Source organism: Herpailurus yagouaroundi, unplaced genomic scaffold (genome assembly GCF_014898765.1).
Source record: "Herpailurus yagouaroundi ecotype Mexico unplaced genomic scaffold, PumYag 28, whole genome shotgun sequence".
In the NCBI taxonomy this organism is placed as follows: Eukaryota; Metazoa; Chordata; class Mammalia; order Carnivora; family Felidae; genus Herpailurus; species Herpailurus yagouaroundi.
In genome coordinates, this window is record NW_024412376.1 from 2,744,219 (window position 1) to 2,770,508 (window position 26,290).

General features: G+C 45.2%; 1 protein-coding gene and 1 long non-coding RNA gene across 19 annotated transcripts in view; one reads left to right on the forward strand and one right to left on the reverse strand.

Annotated features, from left to right (window-relative positions):
* ANK1 (ankyrin 1) overlaps nucleotides 1-26,290 on the forward strand; it is a 219,143-nt gene that overhangs the window by 58,979 nt on the left and 133,874 nt on the right. Inside the window, exon 1 of one of the 18 annotated variants that reach the window (XM_040449858.1) lies at nucleotides 24,002-24,089. The exons of the other annotated variants lie outside the window; for them this stretch is intronic. Coding sequence (XP_040305792.1) covers nucleotides 24,063-24,089 — 27 coding nt within the window. The 5' untranslated portion in view covers nucleotides 24,002-24,062. Of the gene's footprint in view, nucleotides 1-24,001; nucleotides 24,090-26,290 lie in introns of those variants that run through there. 18 annotated transcript variants of the gene reach the window in all.
* On the reverse strand, nucleotides 14,581-22,408 carry LOC121014691 (uncharacterized). Its single transcript, XR_005783378.1, has 2 exons — nucleotides 22,220-22,408; nucleotides 14,581-14,906 (listed from the first exon to the last, which is right to left on the reverse strand). It is a non-coding gene; the product is annotated as an uncharacterized LOC121014691 (long non-coding RNA).

The following is a 26,290-nucleotide window of genomic DNA, read 5'->3' on the forward strand; positions in this document are numbered from 1 at the left end:
CTCTCTGTCTCTTCACTGGGGAGTTTTCCTCTCTTTTCAGACTTGGAGGATCTGGGCTTGAGTTTTAAAATGATTTTTAATATTTATTTTTTGAATTTAATTACAATGAAGTTCACTCCTTATTTTGTTCCATCCTGTGCGTCATGATGAATGCCTAGGATCATGTACTGCCACAATCAAGATACAAAACGGTCCTATCACCCTCCTCCCAAATTCTCTTGTGCCGCCCTTTTGTAGTCAAGTTCTCCCCCACCCCCTCCCTGCAACTACAGTTCTGTTCTCCATCCTTATAGTTTTGCCTTTTCCAGAATATCATTTAAGGGATCGTGCAGTATGTAGCCTTTGTTTCTGGCTTCTGCTTAGCATAATGCATTTGAAATCCCTTCATGTTGTTGGGGCACCTGGGTGGCTCAGTCGGTTAAGTGTCCTACTCTTGATTTTGGCTCATGATCTTATGATCATGATCATGATTTCAGGTCATGATCTCACAGTTTGTGATTTGAGCCCCAGGTCAGGCTCTGTGCTGACAGCGTGGAGCCTGCTTGGGACTCTCCCTCTCCCTCTCCCTCTGCCTCTCCTCTGCTCATGTTCTCTCTTTCCCTCTCTACATAAATAAATAAACATTAAAAAATTTAAAATAAAAGAAATCCATTCATGTTGTCGTATCAATGGTTCGTTCCTGAGTGGTGATCCCACTGTATGGATGTGTCAGTGTTAATTCACTCACCCACCAAGGATATTTGAGTTGATTCCAGTTTGGGGCATTTATAAATAAAGCTGTTATAAATATTTGCATACAGGTTTTTGTGCGAACATAGATTTTCATTTATCTTGGTTGTATACCGAGCTGTGGGATTGCCGGGTTGTGTGCTAAGTATATGTTAAATGTTATAAGGAACTCTGGGCTTGACTGTTATCAGAGGGAACTGATGGGTTCCCACAGCCTCCCACACTTTTCAGATGAGAGCTGTTTGGATTTTTTATAGATGGGAAAATGGAGATCCAGAGGGATGATGGAGATCCAAATGACTTGTCCAGAGTTTCAAAGAGAGTCAGTGTCAGGTTCCAAGCCAGAACCTGGGTGTCCTGCCTCTCAGATCCCTGTTTTGTACCTACAATTTCCTTCAGCAGCTTTTGATGCAACTTTATTTTCTTGGGAGACCCTTTCTGGGACACTCTGGGCACCACTACTGAGCTTCTCCATCCACTGATAAGGAATGCGACCAAAAGGATTGATCCATTTGGTGAAGAAAAACAAGTATGTAAGCACAGCCATATCGATTAGCTGAATTACTCTTCAGGTGTTATGAGAGTACTTCAGACACAGGCCTTGCCTTGGTTATTTGACATGATGGAGTCGTTTGCAACCTTATTCTTGTCTGATTCATCTACAAAATTATTCTTCTGAGATCTTCTCAAGCAGAACGGACACACACTGGTTTTCTGTGTTTTTCCTTGGACACTGGATACTGTTTGCTTTGTCTTGTTCAGTTCTGACTACATCTGCCTCGCACCTGCCATTTGGGATTTCTGTCCTATCCCTGGAAGTTCTGATCTCAGAGAGGCCTTCCTTTATCTGCTCCAAGTTTACAGTCAAGACACCGGGTCCTGAGACTCCCTGGGAATCTTGGCTTTACCACAATCCCAGCTTTTGAGCATTTCAGTGGAGGATTGTTATTTGTGCTGTCATTGTTATGTAGGTCACTTTTTCTTTGGAGCCAGTTGATGGGGTTTTATTATCTGTGGAAAGCAGCCATACAGAATGGAGAATACTTCTGATTGTTGATTTTGCTTTAAAATAGTTTCCTATTTTAATAAGCCTCATCAGGAGCAGATGACCCCAGGGAGGAACTGCATGCTTATCTGGTAACCTATGTACTTTGTAGAAGTTTGTGTATTTTGAAGAAAAAGAGAGGGGTCTTTAGATGCCTGGCATGGGGGCATATATTGGACTGTCCCAGCTTGACAGGCACATGACTGGAGATGAGTTGGGCAATGGCTGAGTGGATGTTTTCGGTTGGATTCGTAGAGGCACAAAATTAGAATCAACACATATTTAGTACCCAGGGTGTGCCAGGCAAAATGCACTAGATACTTTCATTTATATCGCCTGGGGAATCTCCAGACAAAGAGAGGGAAACCTCACTTATAAAAGCAAAATAATTTGCTACATCAGATTTTTCTTGTAAAAAACCACTTAGGCGACGGCAGTCTTTTAAATGATCAGGTCCTCCAGGGCACATTGAACTGAGAATCCAAAAAGAGAATCTGAATTTTGGAAGACTATTTACTCTATCCTAGGGAACTGGAAGTGGCAGATCTTGTAGAATGGGGTGGACAAGGAGAAAGTAGAGCTTCATGGTGAAGATTGGGACTCCAGAGTCAAATGCCAAGGTTCAAATCCAGCTCTAGTCACTGCAGTGAAACCTCGAGCAAGTAACACTTAGCCTCTCTGAGCCTCAGTTTCTGCATCTGCCAAATGGGGGTAGTGCTGGCTTCACTCATGAGGTTGTAATGAGGATTAGGTGATGTATCTGTAGCCCCTCAGGAACACTGGCTAAGATCACAAAGCCACAAGAAGAAACCTCAGATTTATTTTTCTGGGAAATGAGATGGTTGAGGTTTTCCCTTGAAGCCTTGTGGAGGAAGCTTCTGAAAACCGACTCACAGATCCAGGAAGGTGCTTCCTCAAATGCCCCTGATGTGTAAACGGTGGTTCCCATAGAAAGTGAAGGAGGGTTCGGAGGTGACATCAGCAAGACAGTGGCAAACTATGCAGTGAGCAGGGCTCACTCCCCACCACAACCCCTCACTAACTGTTCTAAATTTGGGTCAGAATATAATTTATTCTATTTTATTTTAAACACTGAGTCGCCCCAGCTTTTTGGTCACTGGGACCCAGATGGTCCAGTAGTCGCCAGGGGGCATTCTGGGGAGGGCAGGCAGAGTCGGGGTGAGCAGGGGCTCTGCCCTTGTACCAGAGAAGGGAAGGAGTGTCCCTGTGGGTCTCGGCAGGTAGCCAAGCCAATAGGGCTTCTGCTGGAGCCTGTCCTTGCCTGCTGTCTTCAGGGTTCCCCAGGGGATTAGCAGCCTGCCAGCACCTTCCCTCCCCCGCACTGATTTTATAGTGTCCACTGATGCTCTTATGCATGGTCTTCTCCAACCTTCTGTGGAACAACTTCAGGGAAATGAAAAGTAACTCCCCCAGCAAAGATGTAAAGGACTGTGAAGCGTGCAGGAGAAACAATGCCTATTTTTGTTACAAGTGCCCTCTTCCCGGCTCTGTCACTGCAGTGTGAGCAGGAATAATCCAATTAATGGTGGCACCCAAGGGCATACTGTGCTACTGTTTCAAGGACACAAGCGCCCTCTGTATCAGACTCACCACAGAGGAATAGACAAAATGTACTTGGAGCACAGAGGAGAAGACTCATTTATCTGGTGGTGTTGATGATGCTGATGCTGATGAGAATTACAAGGAAAGACAGGCTTCATGGAAGAGGTGACGCCAGGGCCGTTTAAGAGAAGGGAGGTCAGGCAGGAAATAGAGGCTGATGGCCACACAGATGGAACCTGCCATCCCCCACCCCCATCGCACACCTTAGATTGAACTTTCAAATTTGGAATATGGAGATGGTGAAGGTTAAGAAGGTATTTCACAGAATGTTGGACCGTGAGCTAAAAGGAGGCCACAGTGCATGTGCAAATGAGGAAAAGTGACCCACAGAGGTAAAGTGACTTGTCAAAGTCACACAGCTAAGCAAGTGCAGGGTCAGGGCTGGGGAACAGTTTGCCGGGAGGGGGGGGGGAATGGTGGGGGCTCTGGAAGGAAGACGGAGAGGGAGAGGCATCCAGATTTCCTGTCCCCTCTTCCTCCTCCAGCACCACAGCCTTTGATACGCAGTGAAGCATTAAACAGGAGGTGACAGAGGACTGGTAACTCCAAATGGATGGCCAGGGGCTGGGATTGGAATGTCCCCAGCAAGCGAGGGAGAAAGTGTCCTTTTCAGTTTCTGGGACCTTGGGACTGAACTGGATTCGTGAATGATCTCACTAAGCTATTAATAATAATAGGAAGCCACTCTTTCTTACTCCAGCTGGTGTGTATGTGTGGGTGTGGGGGGGGGTGGTTTGTGTGTATGTGTGTGTGAGTGCATGTGTGTGCGTGTGTGTGAGTGTGTGTGTGTGTGTGTGTGTGCATTTATGTTTGCGAGCAGAGGGAATCGCGTTTGTAAAATGGGGCCAGAAAAATGCCACTTTAATGCTAGAAAATAACTGTCATGAATTTGCAATCCTTTCTAACCTACATTTTCTTTTAAAGACCTTTTAATTTTATTTATTTTTAAGTTGTGAAGGGTGTGAGGAGAGTTTGCCTCTTATTACTTCTTTTATTGACGCTCGAATCCTTCGGCTCCAGGGTGGCCCCGCCGTGATACAAGTCCAGCCCAGTCCAGGGCGGTTCTCGCCTTCCATCAATGCTCTTTAGGGAACCGCACTATGTCTACACTAGCCAAGGGAAGGGTTGAATTATGAAGTTACAAGATGTGAGACTCATGCTTTTCTAGGAAGCACTTGACAAAAGTGCACCATGAGCTTGGTCTTTATTCCAGCTTCTGCCGGTTCTGAGAATTTCCACTTTTGCATAGAAACACCAACACCAAAGGGTGGGGGTGTGGGGGTGGAGGGTTGTGGGGGGCGGGGGAGGTCATGGACTCTGCAAAATAAGAAATGATCTGAAAATCAGCAAGTACCGTGTGAGACATGGTTGCTGGCCTTTAGGGGCTTCCATTAATTCTAGGGACATAAGACCAATTCTCCAAGTTATTAGAAAAGACAAGACAATATATCAAGCACCGAATTATGCAATCTGTATAACGAAGGCTGAAAATATTGACAGGAACAAAATTAGTACAGACTGAGACTATTAAGCAAGGCTATCAGGACAGGGAATTGAGGGTGGGGGGAAGGTTTAGGTGGTAGAGAGGACGGAACGATATGAGAAGAACGGCATGCCTGAGATACAGAAACGAGAATAAGAGGGATGTGTTTACTGTTGTAGTGAGGCTTGAAAAAAATGACAGAATACACACTATTATACATGGTGTAAATCCAATTTTGAAAAAAATATGTTTTATTCATATGCCACGAAAAAAGACTGTAAGCAAATGTATCAAAATATAAACAATGTTTATCACGTGGTGGAGGGATTTACGGGTAATTTTCAGTTTTCTTTTTGCTTGGTATCTTCTGTTTCCAGTGAAATGATTTATTAGTATAATGACAAAAAAAACCAAAGCCATTGCTCATTATTAAGAAAGGGGTGGGCTCGGGTGCCAGTGGAGCAGTGAGTATGCAGCTGCCCTGGGGAGGGTGTGCCTGGGGAGATATTCAGCCCAGCACCGGGCACTTTGGGGCCTGGAAAGGCCAGCTGCAGGCAGCGGGAAGATAGGCCAGTGGGCGGGTGGGTTCCTCGGTGGAGCCCTGTCCAGCACTAGTGAGCAGGGAGAGCTGGGGAGGAAAGGGCTTGCTCCGAGGCTCTGACAAGAGTGAATGGTTCAGACTCCAGGGTGGGGCTCCAACCCTGGGCCCCAGCAGGGTCACAGATGGTGAGATGGGTCAGAGAAACCTGCCTGGAAAACTAGGACAATCTCACAGGCAGGAAAGGGAGGATAAAGAATCTACCAAGGGACGTATCAGGGGCCCTGAGAGGCCCTGAAATGACCTTTCCTATCTCTAGGATTGGATGCCCTCATCAACACGCAGTTCTCAAGTTGGCAGGTTTCTTTGGATTGGGACTTCGAGGGATGAGCTGGTGATCTCCTGTGTATACTCACTAGTGGATAGGATAAGGAGTGAGGTGGACGTGAGATCCCATTGCCCTGTCCAGAATCTCCACCTGTAAAGGGGGGGTTGTTCTCTAGTGCTGAGCGTGTGCCTAGTGGCTCTCTGGGAAGCTTGCCTCGGCCGACAGGAGCTGGTTCTCAGGGCAGCTGCCACACCGTGACACTGGGCATGGGGGCTGCATCCAGAGAGGGCCCTCTTGGGCATCGCATGGCTATTTCCAGGTATGAAAGAGGTACCACGGCCACATTTTGCTTAGGACAGAATCAGTACTAACACCACTGCTCACCTGACTGGGACACGTTTGCTTTACCAAGATGCATCCATCTAAAGGCCTAATAAAACACTGCATTTTAACAGGTAAAAATCACTCTGACCCATGTACAGTGGGTGCTGAAGGGTGGTTCTCCCACCCAGAATGGAGGCTCGGTCAATGAGCATCACTGCCATGAGCGTGATCAACGGGAAGGCGTGACCCAGAGGCTAATTCTAGGGGAAGGGCAGAGGCTGAGGGAGCTCCACAACTTACCAGCAGCTGCAATGAAAGAATAATGGAGTATTGATCATTCATACTCATAGAAGTGTTTTTATTTACCTAGTCCAAAGGACAAGAACACCGTGAACTGGAAAATCTTTTTAGCCAGAAGCCTGTGTCACAGAAAATTGGAATGGCTGAAATGTCACATTGGGTTACTCTGCCTGTAATTTGTGAAATTTGCCTCACTTTCTTGCTGCACCCACCATAACCAGTGGGCAGCAAGAAGCCCTCACCCTTGAGTAGACAGCCTGCGTGGGGAACGCAGGCCCTGGAGCCAGATGGAGCGGTCTGAAGCCAGCCTTCCCCGCCAGCGGCTGTGTGTGGACAGAAACGTGAAGGCTTGCAGTCTCTTTAGGATGAACTCCTACGCGGATGCCTCCATAACTAAACTCCCTTGGATGGGACTCAAGGGCTCTGTTCTGAACGCTGTTGTCTAGAAAATAAGACCTATGAAGGTGGTGTTGAACTTCCCGCCTTTCCAACACATTCCATCCGCGGTCTCTGGGGAGAACTCAGGCGTTCGTGACTATGCCCCCACTCTGGAATCACAGTATCTGTCATTGCTGTGCCTCCTAACAGCTCAGTGAGTTTTCAGTGGAAATAGTGAAATGAAAGCAGTAAGAATTTGCAAGTCTGAAAACAATTCTGCACAGGAATCATTTTTCATGTAGTTTGTGCTGACATCTTTCGAGGACTGGGAAGTGAGGGGATTTTCTTTTATATTACAATTAATCACTGCGCAGAAAGCATTGTATGTGTTTTATAAATACATGTTGCATGGATGAGTTAATGAACCAAAGTGATAATAGTTATGTAATAACATGACATAGTTTTTAAGTTTAAAAATACTCAAAATGAGAGCTTTCTGGGTGGCTCAGTCAGTTAAGTGTCTGACTTCAGCTCAGGTCATGATCTTGAGGTTTGTGAGTTTGAGTGCCGTGTTGGGCTCTGTGCTGACAGCTCAGAGCCTGGGTCCTGCTTCAGATTCTATGTCTCCCTCTCTCTGTGTCCCTCCCCCACTCATGCTCTGTCTCTTTCTCTCAAAGATAAATAAACATTAAAATAATTTAATAAAAAATACTCAAAATGATACTTTATTCTGCTTAGGGATACGTTATATACATATGTTATAAAGGTGTATAGAAGGGTGTGGAGTGATAAATACACAATATAATTGGGTGGGGAGGGAGGTGCAGAAGGCAGATTTAACAGTTTGCAATGTTTTATTTCTTGAGCTGAGTGCTAGCTACATAGCTGTGTATTGTATTTTTCTTTGTCCTTTTCTGTATGTCTTAAATATTGCATGATACATTTTAAATATAAATAAAACTACATTTAAATATATCTCAAATATAAAGATCGCTTCACTGTAGGAAAAAGTGGAGGGCGGAAAAGTTGAGTTAATATGTCTGTTTCTTCCCTAAGTTGGATGCTTTTTTTCTCATCTTGCTCATTAACGCCCACTCCCTTTCTTATCTATACCAACCATTCTCTCTCCCTAGATTGTCCCTTCCAGCGTTTCTAAGTAATTATATCTTCAACTACCTGCTAGAAGAAAAATACTTCCATGCATCAATATGGAGGCTCTTGATGAGATCCAAGTGGCGTTATTGCATGTAGTCACCATCTTCTAAGTAAAAGAGAAGGCACCCTACGGGAGAGGAGACGGACGTTGGTTGGGCACCAGTTCTGTGCCTCATTACACTCATTACACATATCACCTCATGTAATCCTCATAACGGCCTGAGATATAGGTATCAGCTTTCCTATTTTATATGAGCAATGGAGGCTCTGCGGTGCTCAGCAACTTGCCCAGGATTGGGTGCCCGTGGGAGGGGGATCCCCAATCACAGTCTATGGCAGAAAGGGGCTCACACCCAGATGGCCCTGTCCTCCCGTGCTCTTTCTCTGTGCTTCTGATAAATGTGTGACCAGTGGCACACATTTGGGAGGTGTCTGGGGAGCTAAAGATACAAGCCCATGGTGGTTCCCTGTAGGGGAATTGACTCATTACCCTGATGGTAAGCTTTGGTCCTGTGGTCTCCAAAGTGGGATCCATGTACCCCAGCGGTGTGCAAGAAGAGGTAGCAAGATGATATCTCATCTTTTTAAGATTTTCTATTTCATCATATGCTTTATAATGTACATAATATGTTCACAGTATTACTTGTATATGATTTATAGATAAATAATGCATATATTGAAGGTATATGCTCAAAAATATTTTTATTGATGGGAGTGTGCAGTTTAAAAAAAGTTTGGAGATTTTGCAGACTCTGCTCAGCTGAACTGATCCACCTTGTTTCAGACCAGCCATTGTGTTAGTACACAAGTGTTGAATGGGCTCAGGTCTCCTTGTCCAGACCATGTCCTTCCCGGTGCCTGGTAAACTTGGGCACGTGGCTGCAGAGACACTCTTGGAACTATTGGCAAAGTCCTAAAGAACTGCTGAGGAGATTGGAAGCAGGTTAGGTGTCCCTTCAAGAAAGCAGATTTCACAATGCCAAATTCCTGACAAAAATTTAGAATGGATTATTAAACAGATGGTCTCTGGCACCTAGCATGGGTTCACCAGGAATGAGTCATGCCAAAATAAACTCATTTGCTTTATAATGCCTGACAATAATTTATTGAGAGAAATCATTCATTCATTCATTTTTTTGGGTGTGCATGCATACATTCATGGTCCACTTGACCAGTAATTACTGAGGATCTATTATGCTTAGAGCCCTGTGTTTGGATGACATCTAGCGATGAACGTATCGCAGTCTCTGTCTCCAAAGAGCTCTCCTTTTAATAAAGGAGACAAACATGTACACAGATAACAATAAAATAAAGTATTTCTTAAGTGCCACATGGTGGTTATATTATAAACAGAGTGACTATATTACAAACAAATGGCCCAGCATTCAGCAAAAGGAGACTACTGTAGGGACAGGGACTCCTGACAGCACTACCGTCCATTTAGCAAGGAAAGAAAACACGAGAGCTCTACTTATAGTTATCTTTTAATATAAAATTTTGATTTTCTATTTTGTATATGTCTTATATTGGCAGAGTCTCTCATAATGTCTTTGTAGACAACATGAAAAAGAAGTTGAAGACATTTGGGTTGGGCGATAATAGTTAAGTGACTTGAACAACTAACTAGTTGGACACCTATACCCACAGTGGTGCATGGGCCTGTATCAACCCACAGAGGGTTCCAGTAATGTGCTGCTGGGCCCCTCTGCAGCCATGGACTAGTTAACCTTCCAGTTTACTGCTTGCTTGCAGACACAGCATATTTATTTAACTATGTGTGTGGGGGTAGAACATTAAATATATTCAGACACGGAGATCATAACTGTGTTCTATCTGGTGTTAGCACGTATCTGGAGTGTTGCGTCAGGATGTCCAGATGAAAGACCGTGAGAAATGTGGACATGCTAAAAGTCTGCTTGGAGAAATGAGAATAGATAATAAAGACAGCCAGGTTTACTGAGCACATACTAAGTGCAGGCACCATGGTGAGCACTGTCCATGCATGATCTCCTTTCGTCCTCCAGGTGGGAATACCCACCCTAGGCAGGGCCTGGGCTCTTGGTCTGTAAGGGAGGCCGTCTGGGGGATGTGGGGCAGCCACCGCCCTCTGTGGGGATCGAAGCCAAGAGGAAGGTGGTGGTGGGCAGAACCGGGACCAAAGGGAGGGAGCTCTTGTGTGCGAGGAAGGACCTTCTGAGCCTCTGGGACAATGTTCTGGAAGGTCAAGGGGAGGCAGCCCCACTACCCGCCAGGGATGTCAGAAGGACTCCGGCACTAGATGACCTTTGAGGTCCGTTCCCACTTTGAGTTCTATGATCCTGTGTGAAACGAAGGGCCTGTAGTCTGTTTGCATGCAGACGGGGGGTTTGAGGGCCATTAAGAGGGACACTGATCTGGCTTCAGGGTGGCCTCCGTGGAGGAGCTACAGATGGCTTCCCTGTGGAAAGCCAGTTCCTTTCCAGAGAGGCCAGATCCGCGCCCCGAGGGAAGGGCGGAGCAAGTCTGAGCGGCTACAGCCTGGGACTTACCTTTCAGAGGAGAATAAAAACCAGCCTTCCACCTTCATACCTTCTAACGTGAAACTTTAGATTCGTTGATTATTCAGCTGAATTTTGAACATTCAGCATTTGTCAGGATGGCTGACTTCCTCCCCAAACACTGCCTCGTTTAGGAAATGCCAGACTATAAATAATCAGACTATCTGTGCCGCATCTGAAAGCATAAGCTGAAGAGTTTAAGAGTCTAAAATGCCTTCTGGGCTGCAGAATGACCCTGAGACAGAGTATTCAACTTTAAACATTATCATTAAATTTTGGGATTTTTTTTCTACATTTTATTTATTTTAGAGAGAGAGAGAGAGAGAGAGAGAGAGAGCACAAGTGGGGGAGAGGCAGAGAGAGAGGGAGACACAGAATCCGAAGCAGGCTCCAGGCCCTGAGCTGTCAGCACAGAGCCCAACGCAGGGCTCGAACTCACAAACTGTGAGATCCTGACCTGAGCCGAAGTCGGACGCTCAACCGACTGAGCCACCCAAGGGCCCCAAACATTATTATCAGATAGGCAGTAAAGCTAGAATTTTAGGAAACCCAAAGCAAAATTCTCTCTCCCTCTCCCTCTCTCTGTTTCCCTCTTTCTCCTCCTCTTCTCTTCCAACCACCACCCCTCTACCCACACATCCATCGGATACCCGGTAGGAGAACTCTAGTGATCAATTCACCCTCAATAACATGGTTAATTTATGTTCACAAAGTGGCATGAGAATCTAGGATTTAGTCAGAAGAACAGACTCCAGCTTTAGTCATGGGCAACTCAGTACGATTTTCTGAGTTGCAGTTTCTCCCTTTGTAAAACAGAAATAATAATAAATATTTTAATTTTACTCATTTTTGAGAGAGAGAGAGAGAGAGAGAACATGAGCAAGTGGGGGGAGGGGCAGAGAGAGAGGGAGATACAGAATCTGAAGCAGGCTCCAGGCTCTGAGCTGTCAGCACAGAGCCTGACCCAGGGCTCGAACCTGTGAACTGTGAGATCATGACCTGAGCCGAAGTTGGATGCTTAACCGACTGAGCCACCCAGGTACCCCAGAAATAATAATTTTTAATGATAATAAAAATCCCAGGATTGTTTTGAGTATTACACATACAGTGTATGTCATTATGTTTGCAAGTTGCAAATTGCTCTACAAATGTACATTATTACCATGATTATCATAAGACGGAAACCTCCTGCTGGTTTGAAGGTTTTTTACCGAGGTGCGTATTTGGTGTAAATGCACTGTTTGTTTTATGGATCCTCGAAGGACTGGGATAATTAGGTAAATAAATCTCTGCTAAGCCAGCATACGGAACGACCAAACCAGGTGGTCGTGTCTTTAACTCAGGTGGTCGTGTCTTTAACTCTCAATATGCACAAAGAAGATATAAGCTGTAAGGGAGGAGATCACAGTGGGGATTAAGAACTACTGTCCAGCTAAGGACAGTTCTTGAAAGGGTGTCATCAGGGGAGTGCAGGCCCCGGATGGAGCCACGTTGAGGTGGTCTGATGTCAGGACCCCAGACCGCCAAGGCAGGAGACTCACAGGACAGGCATAGCTGGGTGAGTGGTGTGGGATGGTAATCCTACAGTAAAAAGTCTGCTTATCAAAGAGTTAAAAAAATAATAATAACAAATACCTATGGCTAGCCAGGTGCGGGAAGTTGTATTTTTCTGGAGGAAAATTGGAAACCCATGAAACCTCAAAAATGTTTATGAACTTGGATGTTAGCCAGTCTAGAAAAGTATCTGGGAAAGAACCTAAGGAAATAATAACAATATTAATAACATTAATGTTATTAATAATATTAATAATTACAATATTAACATTTACAATATTAATTGTAACATTATTCAAATCAGCCCCCCAAAATTGGGAAGAAACTAAGTGTTTAGCGATAGGGAACAGGTTACATGAAATAGCAAACACCCTCAGGACGCCTTCTGCAGGCACTAAGAGATGTCACAGATGTGAATTTTTCTCACGTGAAAAAACATGATATGCTGTTAACAAAAGCAGGTTATAAAATGTCATGACTCCTATTTTTGAAACCATAGGTATTCTTATGTGTATTATGTATGCATTTTTAAAAGTCTGCAGAGATAATCACTAGAAAAATAACAGCAGCTAACACTTCCTGAGCACTTGTTGTGGGGCAGGGCTTTACACATGTGTTACCCCCAGTTACTCCTCCCCCCCCCCCCCAACTCCCACATCTCCCACTGGAGGGAGCATTCATACTCTCTCTGGGACTGAGAGAAATTAGTAAGGTGCCCCAAGGTCATGTAGCTGCTAAGTGTCAGAACACAGGTCTGTCTGACTCCAAAGCCTGGCTTCATGACCCTGCTTCGATATAATCTTCCATTTGCAATAGTGGTTATATTCAGACAGTAAGATGACAAGTTATTTTATCATTTTTCCAAACTATCTGATTATAAAAAAAACAAACCCTTTTATCTTATGATAAATTCCCATTTCCTGTGTATTTAAAGAAATAAGTGTGTTCCCCCCAATTGGCTAGGGTGGGGAAGTCAACCTGGGGAAATCCATGGATGCCCAAGGAGGTGAGTGGGCATGAGAGGCTACTGCAATTTTGGACACTGCCAGAAAAGCCCCCATCTTCGTGAAGTGTCAGGAACAAGGGAATACATAAATTAGGGCATTTGTCACTTTTGGCATGTATTATCTAGAAGCATGATTATGGTGTAGGTTGATGATGATAATAAAGTGCGTTTAGATGGAGCACTTATTGAGATCCTCATAAATATCCCAGGCAGCAGGCAGAGAAGGTATTTTTGTACCATTTTACGGATGAGGAGGACTGAGGCCCAGAAAGAGTAAGCAGCAGGTTCTGGGTTCTGTAGCCTGAGGTAACAAAGGCTCAGTTCAAATTGAGACGGTCTGACTCCTAGTCCAGTGTTTTCTTCATGACAAGGGGCTTTCAGGAAAGTTGTTCCAGCACTGAAACGACCCCATGGGAGTTTGGGTGGGACTGGAAGGTGCAGGGTGCAGGGTGGGTGGGTGGCAGAGAGCCACAGAGCACTGTGCTCAGAGCAGGCACTGATCCTCCCCTGCAGAAAACCCTTTATGGTCTGGCCTCAGGGTAGGTGCTGCTGACCTGGGAAGCGGCCCCAACAAGCTCCTTCTCCAGAAAAGGGCTCCACTCCCCCTCCCTCCTTCTTCTCTCCCCCTCTCCTTTCCCCTCCTTTCTCCACCTTCTCCCCTTTCACTCCACCCCACCTTCTCCTAGAAAGAGAACGAGTGCTCCCTTTTTTCTCCTCCCCCCTTGTAGAGAAGGAAATCCAATGATGCAAATCTGACTTTCCTTGGCTAGGGCCCCTGGAAGACCAGTGTTTTACCCTCAAATTTAAATATAAGAGGAAGTTAATGTCCTTAGATTTCCACCTCTTACCTCAGAGTCTTTTAGAGATGATCAGAGATGTTACTGGCCCTTCCCCTCCCCCAGGCTGTCATTGTCCTCATCACCATCGCCACCATCACCACTCGACCAGGTCTAGCACACAGCTGGCTCTGACCTGCCATTCCTGTCAAGCTGTGTAGCCACGTCCTGACTCTTGGATGTAAGGTTACAGTGTTGGGTTAGGGGTTCAGGGAAGGAAGGTGAGAGAGTCAAAAGGGGTGGCGCAATGACTCAATCTTCCATGCTGGACTCCAGGAGGCATAAATTCAGACAAACTACCAGTGGCTCACAGCCATTCTGGAGGCAATATACTATTGTGCTTACAGGGAACAGCTGCAGAGTTAGACCCAGATTCATTCACTAGCTCTGTGACCTCGGTAAGCACCGCTCCTGCCTCAGTGACTTCATCACTAAAATGGGCATTCTGACAGTGCCTACCGCACCTATTGTTGGATTAATAAGTGAATAATGGATGTGAAGTGTTTGGACTGTGTCTGTTTTCTCTACCATTGTGTACGTTGTAACATGCCTGGCACATAACAGGTACTTGGTGAGTAGTGAAGGAAAGAAAGAAAGAAGAAAGAAAGGGAAGGAGGGAGGAAGGGAGGGAGGAAGGAAGGAGAGAGAGAGAGAAGGAGGGGAGAGACTAAAGAGGGAAGGAGGAAAGAAGGAAGAAAGAAAGAAATAAAGAGTGAATGAATGAATGCATACACAAGTGCATAGTAAGTGCTTAATAAATGCTATTATTATTATGGTCAAGTATTTAATTCTTCCAGCCCTCCTCTTAAAAGGATAAGAAGTACAGTTTTATTGATTTGAATTCGATGGCTTTTTCTCATGTCTCTTGGTGGTGAGACTGTCTAAGACAAACGTCAAATGCAGGCATAAACAAGGGACTTCTGAGGCAAAGAAGGGCCTGGAAGAGCCATCAGTTGGATCACCAGCACATAAAACCATCAGAAGTGGAGTCGGTGGTGGTCTGCTACCTTAGAACATTGACTTGCTGCTCTTCCTCTTCCTTTTCTTGATCTTCCTTCTGGTTTTTCCCCCTGTAGTGGAAAGAGCAGGGGACTCAAGGAACATTGCTCTGCAACAACCCTGGACAAATCCCATTCTGTCGGGGGCTGCAGTTTCCCTTCCACAATGAGGACACAGGAGTCCTCGTCCAGTCTCTCATCCTCTGGGGCCGTGAGTCTCAGCATCAGAGAATATTTGAGTGCCAAAATCTGCAGTTTCAGAGGACTCAGGGAGCACCCCCAGGTCTTTCCAGAGGTCCTGAGGCTAAGATTGTCCTCACTCTTACTAAGATGTCATTTGGCCTTTCCCGTTCATTCTCTCATGGTGGAAAGAACATAAAAAGTTCAGTCGGTTAAGCGTCCAACTTGGCTCGGGTCATGAACTCACAGTTCCTAAGATCAAGCCCCATGTGAGTCTCTGTGCTGAGAGCATGGAGCCTGCTTGGGATTCTCTCTCTCTCCCTCTTTCTCTGCCCCTCCCCTGATTTGTGTGCATGTGTGCGCGCGTACTCTCTCTCTCTCCCTCTGAAAATAAATAAACTTTAAAAAAAAGTTCATTGATATTCGATGCGATTCACATTGCAACTAACCTTAAGAGAAGACTGACTGAGTTTTGGTGTACTAACAAGAATGTACACGATTAATAGAAAACACTGTGAAAACACCCTGCCCTTCCCTGACTACATATCTGAGTGAGGCCAGGTCCTTCCGGTACCTCAACCAAAACAACATATTGCAACACCTTAAATGCAGAAGCAGATATGAGAATTTAGCTGTCTTTTCTTAAGGTAGGCATTAAACAGATTTGCAAAAATGTAAAGCAATAATCCCCTTCTTAGTAAATTTCTGTTTTGCTTTGGAAAATGTAGTTTTTTTCATAAAAATTTTATCTATGTTAATGTGAAATGGGCTATGTGAAATGCTATGTCCAAATGAATTAGTAAATATTAGTTTTTAAAACTCTCAATTTTAACTTCTTTATATCTATATATCTTTGTAATGTTTATTTTTTTTCAACGTTTTTTTTTTTAATTTTTTTTTTTTTATTTTTGGGACAGAGAGAGACAGAGCATGAACGGGGGAGGGGCAGAGAGAGAGGGAGACACAGAATCGGAAACAGGCTCCAGGCTCCGAGCCATCAGCCCAGAGCCTGACGCGGGGCTCGAACTCACGGACCGTGAGATCGTGACCTGGCTGAAGTCGGACGCTTAACCGACTGCGCCACCCAGGCGCCCCTGTAATGTTTATTTTGAGAGAGAGAGAGAGAGAGAGAGAGTGCACATGCACATGCGGGCAGGGGAGGGGCAGAGAGAGAAGGAGAGAGAATCCCAAGCACTGACAGTGCAGAGTCTGACACGGGGCTTGATCCCATGAATTGTGAGATCACGACCTGAACTGAAACAGAGTCAGACACTCAACCCACTGAGCCACCCAGGCACCCCAAAAGAGTGGTTCTTTTTTTTTTTTTTTTTTTTTAAGTAGGCTCCATGTCCCACATGGGGCTCGAATTCACTATCCTAAGATCAAGAGTCCTATGTTCTACCCACTGAGCCAGACAGCTCCCTGCCCATTTTAATTTCTAATATAGTAAATATTGATAAACATAGCCCACATTTACAAAAAGCTCTGTGGGGTCCTCAATTATGTTTAAGAGGTAAAGGGCTCCTAAGACCAAAACGTTTGAGAGCTACTATCCTAAATTTACCAGAATAGGTGGGAGTCTACTATTGCGTTATCTTTTATTAACTAAGTGCTTATTATTTAACATCTTTCACCTTTCAATTCCCCCAACTCTTCATCCTGAAGTGCTTGTTTAAAATAATGAGGTTGCTTCTCTATTTTACATTTTGCCTGAATGTGAGAATTTTCAGCACTTTAGGCCAGTGCTGAGTACATAAAGATGTGTGAGGTTTAAGAGAGTGAGAACAAAGTTTTCTTAGTCTGGAGTATGTTCCCCAGATATTGATCTCTTAACAAGCTTGTAGCCTGAATACATGTATAACATTAAATCCAGCAAATCAGCAACCTCCCTCCCCGATAGTCACTATCTCTTTGAAAAAGACATGAGAACTAGATGATTTTGTAGGCAGCAATGAACGCCTCTCCTAGACAAACCATTGCAGAGGACACAAAAGAAAGAAAAGCTCCCCACCCCCAGCTCATTTATGAGTTTAGTGTAGATGGTAAGACAACCAAAGACAATATAAGAAAATAAAATAATAGTCCAATGCCATAGTTTTAAAATACGTCCACAAATTCTTTGATCCGCTTCCTTTGACCAATGCCCATGCCCTCAAGTGTGGGCTGGATTTTAGTGATTTGCTTCTAGGAAATAGAATATGGTAGAAGTGATGATGTGTGATGGCTTCCAGACTAGATCATCAATAGGCTTGTGGCTTCTGTCGTGCTCTCTTGAATCACTCTGGGGGAGGCCAGCTGCCATGTTATGAAGACACGTAAGTAGCTCTATGGATAGGTCCACGAGATGAGGAATTGAAGCTTTTTGCCAATAGCCATTTGAGTGAGCCATCTGAGGACTGTGGAAGTGGAGTCTGCAGTCCCAGTGAAGCGAGCAGATGACTGCAACCCTAGCTACAGGTTGACTGCAATTTCGTGAAAGACTCAGATAAGCTGGTCCTGAATTGCTGACCCCCAGAAGCTGTGAAATACAAAATTTGTGTGATTTTACATTTCTAAAAGAGTGGAGTAATTTGTCATGCAGCAGTACCAAATTAATACAACCAGTATGATTTATGAATGCAAAAATCCTATATAAAAGTCACAACTCAGGGCGCCTGGGTGGCTCAGTCGGTCAAGCGTCCGACTTCAGCTCAGGTCACGATCTTGCGGTCCGTGAGTTCGAGCCCCGCGTCAGGCTCTGGGCTGATGGCTCAGAGCCTGGAGCCTGTTTCCGATTCTGTGTCTCCCTCTCTCTCTGCCCCTCCCCTGTTCATGCTCTGTCTCTCTCTGTCCCAAAAATAAATAAACGTTAAAAAAAAATTTAAAAAAAAATAAAAGTCACAACTCTAATCAGTGGTGCTATATTAAAAGTAATATATTATGGCCAAGAGGAGTTTAACTCAGGAATACAAGGATAGTTTAGCATTAGAAAAATCTATTAATGCAATGCAACACCTTCACAGAAAAGGAAAACAAAAACTTTAATTTCAACATTCAATCCTGATTAAAAGCTTTTAATAAACTGGAACTAGAAAGTACCCTCCTTAACTAATAAATGGTATCCACAAAAACCTACACATCATCATGCTTAATGGTGAAGCTTTAAAAGCAGCCACATTTAAGTCAGTGACTAGATAAATATGCTGCCATCACTGCTTCTGTTCAACAGTGTACTGGATGTCTTACCCAATGTAATAAGACAAGAAAAGAAAATAAGGGGTATAAAAAGAGCAAAAGGGACCAAAATGTCCTCATTTATGAATAATAACTGTCTATAGAGAAAAATCAAAGAGAATTATGGACAGAAACTATTAGAACTAATAAAAGAACTCAACAAAACTGCTGGTTACAAGTTCAAGATACAAATTGATAATATTTCTATACACTGTAATAATAAAATAAAAATAGAATAATAGATCTCACTTTTAACAGCATTAAAATGACCAGATCCCAGGGAATAAACCTAAAAAAATGGGAAAGATATTTTATGGAGAAAATTATAAGACATTAAAGACTTGAATGTGTATATAGATACACAGTATACAGAATTGAAAGATTCAATATCATAAAGTCACTTCTCTTGACATTGATAAACAAATTCTATGTAGTTGAAGGCAAAATCCCTAGAGAGTTTGTGTGTGTGTGTGTGTGTGTGTGTGTGTGTGTGTGTGGCATTTTCCTAAATGTATGTAGAAGAGCAAAGGGCCAAGAGAAGCTTTGATACTTTTAAAGAGGACTAAAGCAAGATAACATTAAGACTTATTACGAACAATATTAAACTTAAGATAAAGCAATAGCAATGAAGACAGCATGATACTGGCAATGAGATAGATGCACAGGCCAGAGGGTAATAGGAGAGAGCCCCCAATAGACCCATGTACGTGGAGACACCACCATAATGGGCATGGTGCTGCACTTCAGTGGAGAAAGGACAGGTTATTCAATAAACGGTGCTAGGATAATCAAGGCTCTATAGGGAAAAAATAGAACTCTTAATTCATATTATGCACAAAAATAAGCCATGTGAGGGACGCCTGGGTGGCTCAGTTGGTTAAGCGTCCAACTTCCGCTCAGGCCATGATCTCATGGTTTGTGAGTTCAAGCCCTGCATAGGGCTCTGTGCTGACAGCTCAGAGCCTGGAGTCTGGTTCAGATTCTGTGTCTCCCTCTCTCTCGGCCCCTCCCCTGCTCGTGCTCTGTCTCTCAAAAATAAGTAAATGTTAAAAATTAAAAAAAAAAATAAGCCATGTGGATTGAAAGATCTAAATGTAACAATCAAAACTATAAAATATTTACAATACAGGAAAATGTGCTTATGAGCTCAGGTTCGGGATGGAGTTCTCTCTCTCTCTTTTTTAATGTTTATTTATTTTTGAGAGAGAGAGCACAAGCAGGGGAGGGGCAGAGAGAGACAGGGGCAGAAGATCCAAAGCAGGCCCTGTGCCGATGGCAGAGCACGATGCGGGGCTCCAACTCACGAACTGTGAGATTGTGACCTGAGCTGAAGTCGGACACTCAACATGACTGAGCCACTTAGCTGCCCCTAGGGTTGGATTTCTTAAACATGACAGAAAAAGCACCAGTCACAAAGGAAATGATTGTTATATTTAATTACATTAAAATTGACAACTTCTGTTCATTAAAAGATACTATTTTAAAAAGTAAAAAGATGAGCCACACACTGGAAGAAGATATTTGTATGCATGTGATTAATAAATGATTCCTATCCAGACTATAGAAAGAACTCCTCCACGTCAATAAGAGAAAGACAAACAACAGAACAGAAAAATGGGCAAAGGGCTGCTTAACAGTAATTTTGCAGAAGAGGAAAATAAGTGGCCAATACACATGTGCAAAGCTGCCCAACCACCTTAGTAATTAGGGAAATGCAAATTAAAACTGTAACGACATACCATTTTACACCTGCCAGTTTCACAAAAGTTTAAAAGTCCGACAAACTTTAGGACCAACAGCACCACCTGCTATTAGGAGTACAAATTGAGCAGCCAGTTTCAAAAACAGCTCGGCGTTATCCAGTAAAAGTGAAGATGTATGTACATTACAGGGAAGGGATTCTGCTCCCGCCCATGTGCGCACTAGACAAATCTTGCACACATGCAGCACGAAGCTCTTACAAGGATGCTTGTGGCGGTAATGTTTTAATAGCGAAAAGCTGAAGACAGTTCAGATTCCATTAGCAGTAAAATGGATAAATAATTCCTGGTGTTTGCATACAATGGAATACTGTACAGCAGTGAAAATTAATAAACCACTCCTGGCTGAATCTCAGGAACATCATGTTGCATAAGAAATGAAAATAGCTGGAGAAGCTATTCCATAATTCCACTTATTCAAAGTCAGAAAACATGCAAAATTAAACAATACATTGTTCAGAAGGATACATACAGAGGTGGCAAAACTAGAAAGAGGAGCAAGGGACTGATGAACACAAAGTTTGGGGTGGTGTTGACAACTGTCTGGGGAGTAGTGGGGACATGAGGTAAAAGGAACCAGATGAAAGACTGTATGTTTTTCAATGAGGATGTCTTATTGGTTTCATAATAAAAACCTATTAAAACCTTTTTCTATTGACTTATTTATCATCTTTGAAAAATAGAACACCAACACAAGAAGGACGCCTGGGTCGCTCAGTCGGTTGAACATCCTACTTTGTTTGGCTCAGGTCGTGAGCTCACGGTTCGTGTTTTTGAGCCCTGCCTCAGGCTTTGCACTAACAGCGCAGAGACTGCTTAGGATTTCTGTCTCTCTCTGCCCCTGCCCCGCTCTTGCGTTTTCTCTCTCTCTCAAAAATAAACATTACAGGGGAGCCTGGGTGGCTCAGTCGGTTGGGCGTCCGACTTCGGCTCAGGTCATGATCTCACAGTTCGTGGGTTAGAGCCCTGCGTTGGACTCTGTGCTGACAGCTCAGAGCCTGGAGCCTGTTTCAGATTCTGTGTCTCCCTCTCTCTCTGCCCGTCCCCTGTTCACGCTCTGTTCCTGTCTCAAAAATAAATACACATTTTTAAAAAATTAAAAAAAATAAACATTAAAAAAATACTTGCAAAACAACAATATTTGCAACATCCAACAGTTGTTGAATTTTTATAGTATATACTTATTAGTAATGGAATGAATATATTAGTATTAAGAAAAATTAATTGATAATTAATGAACAAAATATATTAATGTTGATTAGTATGAAGGAAAATGGATTGGCAAATCATGAACAAAATTAAAGTGTTGATCCTAAAGCACAATAACCCAGTTGGGGTCCAGACCCTACATTCAGACTGCCTGGGCTGGAAGCTGGCTCTGCCTGTTCTTAAGTGGGTTTTTTGATTGCTCCATGCCTCAGTTTCCTCATCTATAAACTGGGCCTACTGATAGTAAATAATTCTTCACAAATGAATTGTAAGAATTATGTAAATGAATGTCAAGTGCTTGGAACAGTGCCTGCCACACAGTAAGCACTGGATATAAAGTCGTATGTAAATATATAAACCAAACAAAGAGAAGAGGGGCTTGTGAAAGACCCGGGGTCGGGGGCACGGGGGGGGGGGGAAGGCAGTGCTGAATTTTCAAGGCATCCTCCCAATCTCGAAATAGCCTGGGCTTGCACATCACGTGCTGGGACAGCTTTGTGGCTCCCTTTGAGAGACTGAAGAAAGAAAAAGGTATTACATGGCAGAGAGCTTGTGAAAGCTCTTGAGAGAAGTCTGCTGACAAGGGAGTGACAATGTCACTTCAGCCCATATCACAAAAAGCACCCATCCCTGCCTGACTGACCCAGGGAACGCTGCTCCAGGGATGAATTCGGGGGGATCACGCATGTCGTGGGTCCACTTCTTTGAGACCCAGCTGCTGGCGTGGCGGGTCCTGATCCCTTGAGCCTGGTTGTTAGTTTGCCCCACATGTGCCTGGCCTTCCCCCAGCCCTTGATGTATCCACGAGAGAAGAACCTTGGGTTGCCTGGGGGGGATGTGGTTCTGGGATTAAATTCTGAGGTGCCCCAGCTCTCCGAGTCACTCAGCTGCTGGAGTGTAGGGCTCAGGGACCTGTGGGGGACTGTCTTGCCACAGGAAGTAACACACGAGGACCTCACACAAAGCATCAAGCCTGCCTGACGGTCTACCCTTGCCAAAGATTTGACATTTGTTTCTACTTACAGGGCATTTTCTAAATTGTGTTATACTCCATGCTTCCTTGCTGGCCTTTTTTCCTCAGGGACTGGAAACTCTGAAGAGAAAAACAGTCTTTCCTCTTCTCTGGATGGTGAAATGGCTTCTTGCTCTTATCATGCTGCTGGTGACAACCATGGATTAATTCCAGAAACCTTTACTGAGAATGTGCAATGTACCAATCCACACACGATCGATTCCAAACCCATTCCTACACCTAAGTGAGGTGCGGGGCAACACTCTGCATGGTGGACTAGGCTAGCCCAATATTTGTTGGCAAGTAAGACCATTTGTCCTGTGGTAGAGTTGGTTGAAGTCATGCCTAACATGACCGGCTTCTTTCACATTTTTTAGGCTTCTGGGCCCCTTAAAAAACAAAAGCCATTGTTTCTTATTATATGCTTCAAAAGACATCTGTAAGGACTTGTTCTATAATGATTGTGGTGGTTATTTTTAGTCAAAATGTGGCCCAGAACCTGCTCTGCCCTCCCCACACCACGTCAGGTGCTGGTCTGCTTGGAGACCAGCCTGCACTGGGGTGCTTTCCAGCTGCTGTGGAAAACAGAGGGTCATGGAGTGGCCCTCGGTCACGTTTTCCACGGCCGCTGTGCCCTCACAACAGGACCGTTTGGATCTGCAGGAAAGCTCCTAAGCCAGATGGTTGCCTGTCAGGGGACCTGGACCAGCCTCAGTCTAGTGGGAGGCTGAGAGGCATGTGAGCGAGGACAGAGTGAGCCTTCCTGGGCAGGACGACCACAGAGGTGTCAATATGCTTTTGAGAGGAAAACCAGGATACATCTCACATACATGGCAGCCCCATCTAGGTGAAGCCACTCCCAGGCCCCAGGGAGACTGCCATTCTCCAGGCCTTACAGCTCAGCTCCGATCCTTTGGGTCATCTGTCCCCTCTGCCAGCCACCAACTGCTACTCCAGGGCACAGTGTTCTCACGAATAAAGCCACTCTGGGACGATGCCACCTCATCCCACTGTGTGATGGACGGATGCTGCAAAAGAAGCCTTCCCAAGGGTCGCCTGCAGCAGCTTGGCCTGAGATGGGCCCCGCACTGGTTCTGTGGGCAGCCCCCGCCTCTTGGAAGCTGTGGTGTGGGGAGCTGCCTTGGCCCCCCTTCCCTCTAAGCGGCTGTTTGTGGTGACTCACCTCTGGTTCCCAGGAACCTTGTTATTTTGGGCCCTGATATTATTAAGGTTGTGCCCAGATTCCCTGCAATTCAGCAATTCAGGAACATGGGGGCCGTCCAGTGAAAGCATGTTAAAAACAGAGGGCCACAGCCGCAGGCCCCTGCCCACCAGGGGCTGGTTAGCACAGAAGGCCAGCGGCTCCCCCAAAGTCCTCTGCCCATGCACGGAACGCTGCCCCCTCCTGGGGTCTTTGTCTCCTGGAGCCTCCTCTGGGAGGCCTTGCCTCTGGAGGACCCGCGCGGCCCGCCGGCCGGCCCGTGAGGGAGAGGTGGCGAGTAGATCCTCCCTTCGCCTCCTCCCTCCGGCGCACCTTTCGGAAGGGGCTGGCCGTCCCCGCTCGCGGCCTGGTGAGCTGGGCCCGGCGCCCAGGGTGGGGGAGCGGGAGCCGGCGAGGGTGCTGCCGTAATCTGCGAGCCCCAGGCGGGCTCCTCCCCTCCGCCCGAGAGCTGAGCTCCGGGGCAGCCCGATAGGGAGCCTCTGCTGCCGATAAGGCCGTCGGAGGGCCGCGCTCTGCGGCCACCTGGCTCCAGACGGCCCAGGCCCGGCACAGGCACGGCGCGTCCCGAAGCCCCAGCTGTTCCCACAGCCGACCGCGACGGACCCCCGGAGGGATCCTGGTTAGGGACCGGCATGTCCTTAACGAGAGGCTTCCTCAAAGTGAGTGCCGCAGCTCGAAAGGGAGGAGTGGTGCTCGGGAAGGGCGAGGAGCCGGCCAGGGGGTGCCAGAGAGCAGAGCCGTCTGTGTGCTCATCTACGGGCACCCCCTGGGCTCCAGGCTTTGTAAGAGCGTCAGCACTCACTTGCTTGGTTGCTGATGGTGTCAGGTGGCCTCTGCTTGACTCAGTTAGTCCAGTTCATGTGTTTTACAGCCCGAGATTTGCTGTCAAATTGAGTTCCACCTAGCTGGTTCTCTGAATTATGTTCTGCCCGCATTAGGGGTTGGGAAGAATAATCTTCAGATTATATTCCTTCTTTGGTCTACTGAGATTCTAGAAGCTTTCCTTTGACTCTGCTGAGCAGTGTATCTTTCAGGTGTGTTTTCACAGGCTGGTGGCCCTGAAGGACAATAGGCGCACCTGAGAATGTGGGCTGCTCTGAGGGAAGTGGGGGTGGGGGTTGGGTCACCCTCCTTCGGAAGGGGGCTTGCTTGTTTTCCTCAGTGATGCACAGAAGCCAGTCACCTCATTGTCACACCTTTATTGTTCTTGAAACACTGAACTTTGGATTTGTGTTGTTAACTTACTAGAGGGAGAAAAGTCTAAGAAAGAGGGGCAAAAGGCTTCAGAGTGGTTCTGGGAGCTAGGGTCTGATAGATACTCTTTAAACGGCAACGGAGCATTACAGGGAGCTCTTCCCCCCCCCCCCCCCACCTCCAATTCTCCCTGTAGTGATAGGACATATCACCATCTAACAGAGTGGCAGGTCTGCTGTCTTTAACGTGTCCTGTGTCACAGTGAGGTTGTTGGTTTTAGTGGGGGATTCAGAGGCCAGAGTTGGACCCTAGGGCACATCCTCAGAGGGAGCCCAGTGTAATCGTCTGGGAGAACATGTCCCCTTCTAACTTGTGTAAGAGTCTTTGGGTACAGGGAAAACCATATTAAGTGGGAATATGTTTTTAGTGGTTGAGCATCTTTACAATTTGCCTTCCTGATGATAGATTTCCTTCCCCAGGAAGGGGAGGGTCTGTGGGGAACCAGGGGACTCCCACTTAGCCTCACCAGCAGCAAGCAGGAGCCAGGCTCAGTGCATCTGAGTCTTTTCCTTTCACTGGGCAACCCTAGACCACAGTTTCAAAGTGAGTCTTGGAGGCTGTTCCATAACAGACCTCAGAGCTTGGGGAGGTGACGGTGAGTGGCACATGAGCCGCAGGAACTGTCTTCAGACCCAAATGCGAGCACGGCGTCTTGCAGGATTAAGGAATGGGTTATGAACAAATGTTTGAAGGGAGCATGACTGCTTTCACCAACCAAATAGCCTTGGGAGAGCCACATTTTTTGTGTGTGTCAGTTTCTTTCTGGCTACTGGGTGGGCTGGGCAGCTGAATGTGAAAGCAGTAGGAAAGGAAACAAAAGCCCTGAGGGTTGTTTTTATAAGCAGGGTCACATAAACTCAGCTGACCCTGGACTTCACTGGTCAATTATAATTAGTTTCTAAACCCAGGTTGTCACCCCTGACCCCAAAATGATGTGGCCAGTGTCTTTGCAAAATCAGCTGACTTATTCTGAGTTTAATCTAAGTGAAGCGTATTTAGAAAGGCAGGGTTTTTTTTGTTTTTTGGGTTGTTTTTTTTTTTTTTTGGTTGTTGTTGCTGTTACCAAAAAAATAAAAGAGAAAGTAAGAAAGACAATAGGGTGCTTCCTAAAGGTAAAGTAACTGAAAATCTTTGTCCTCAAGGTCTGTTCAACATTTAATAAGCATTCATCAAGTACCTGCTTCTGTCAGGTGCTGTTGTCGGCACTGGGAATATAGCAGGGAACAGAATAGACACAAATCCCTGCCTTGTGGAGCTTACATTCCAGCCGCACAAGGAGACAGACTGAAAACAAAATAAATGAGTACTCCTTTACTGAAAGATGAGGAGTGCATGGGACAGGAACATGCAAGGGGATAGGAAGCCTGGTGAATTCTGCTGTGTAAATAAGGTGCTCAGAGAAAGTCTCAGTGAGGTTCACTTTGGCTGTTATGTTTCAAACTTAGATTCCACATGGCCATTAATAAGGATTCTAGTTTGATGTCAAGAATCTTAAATACTAAATTTTGTTGATTATGAGAAGCTACAAATTTTTGAGTTAACATTCTCACTGTTGAGACAAATTACCTGTAGAATCCAAGAGAATTCATGATACTTGGGTATGCAG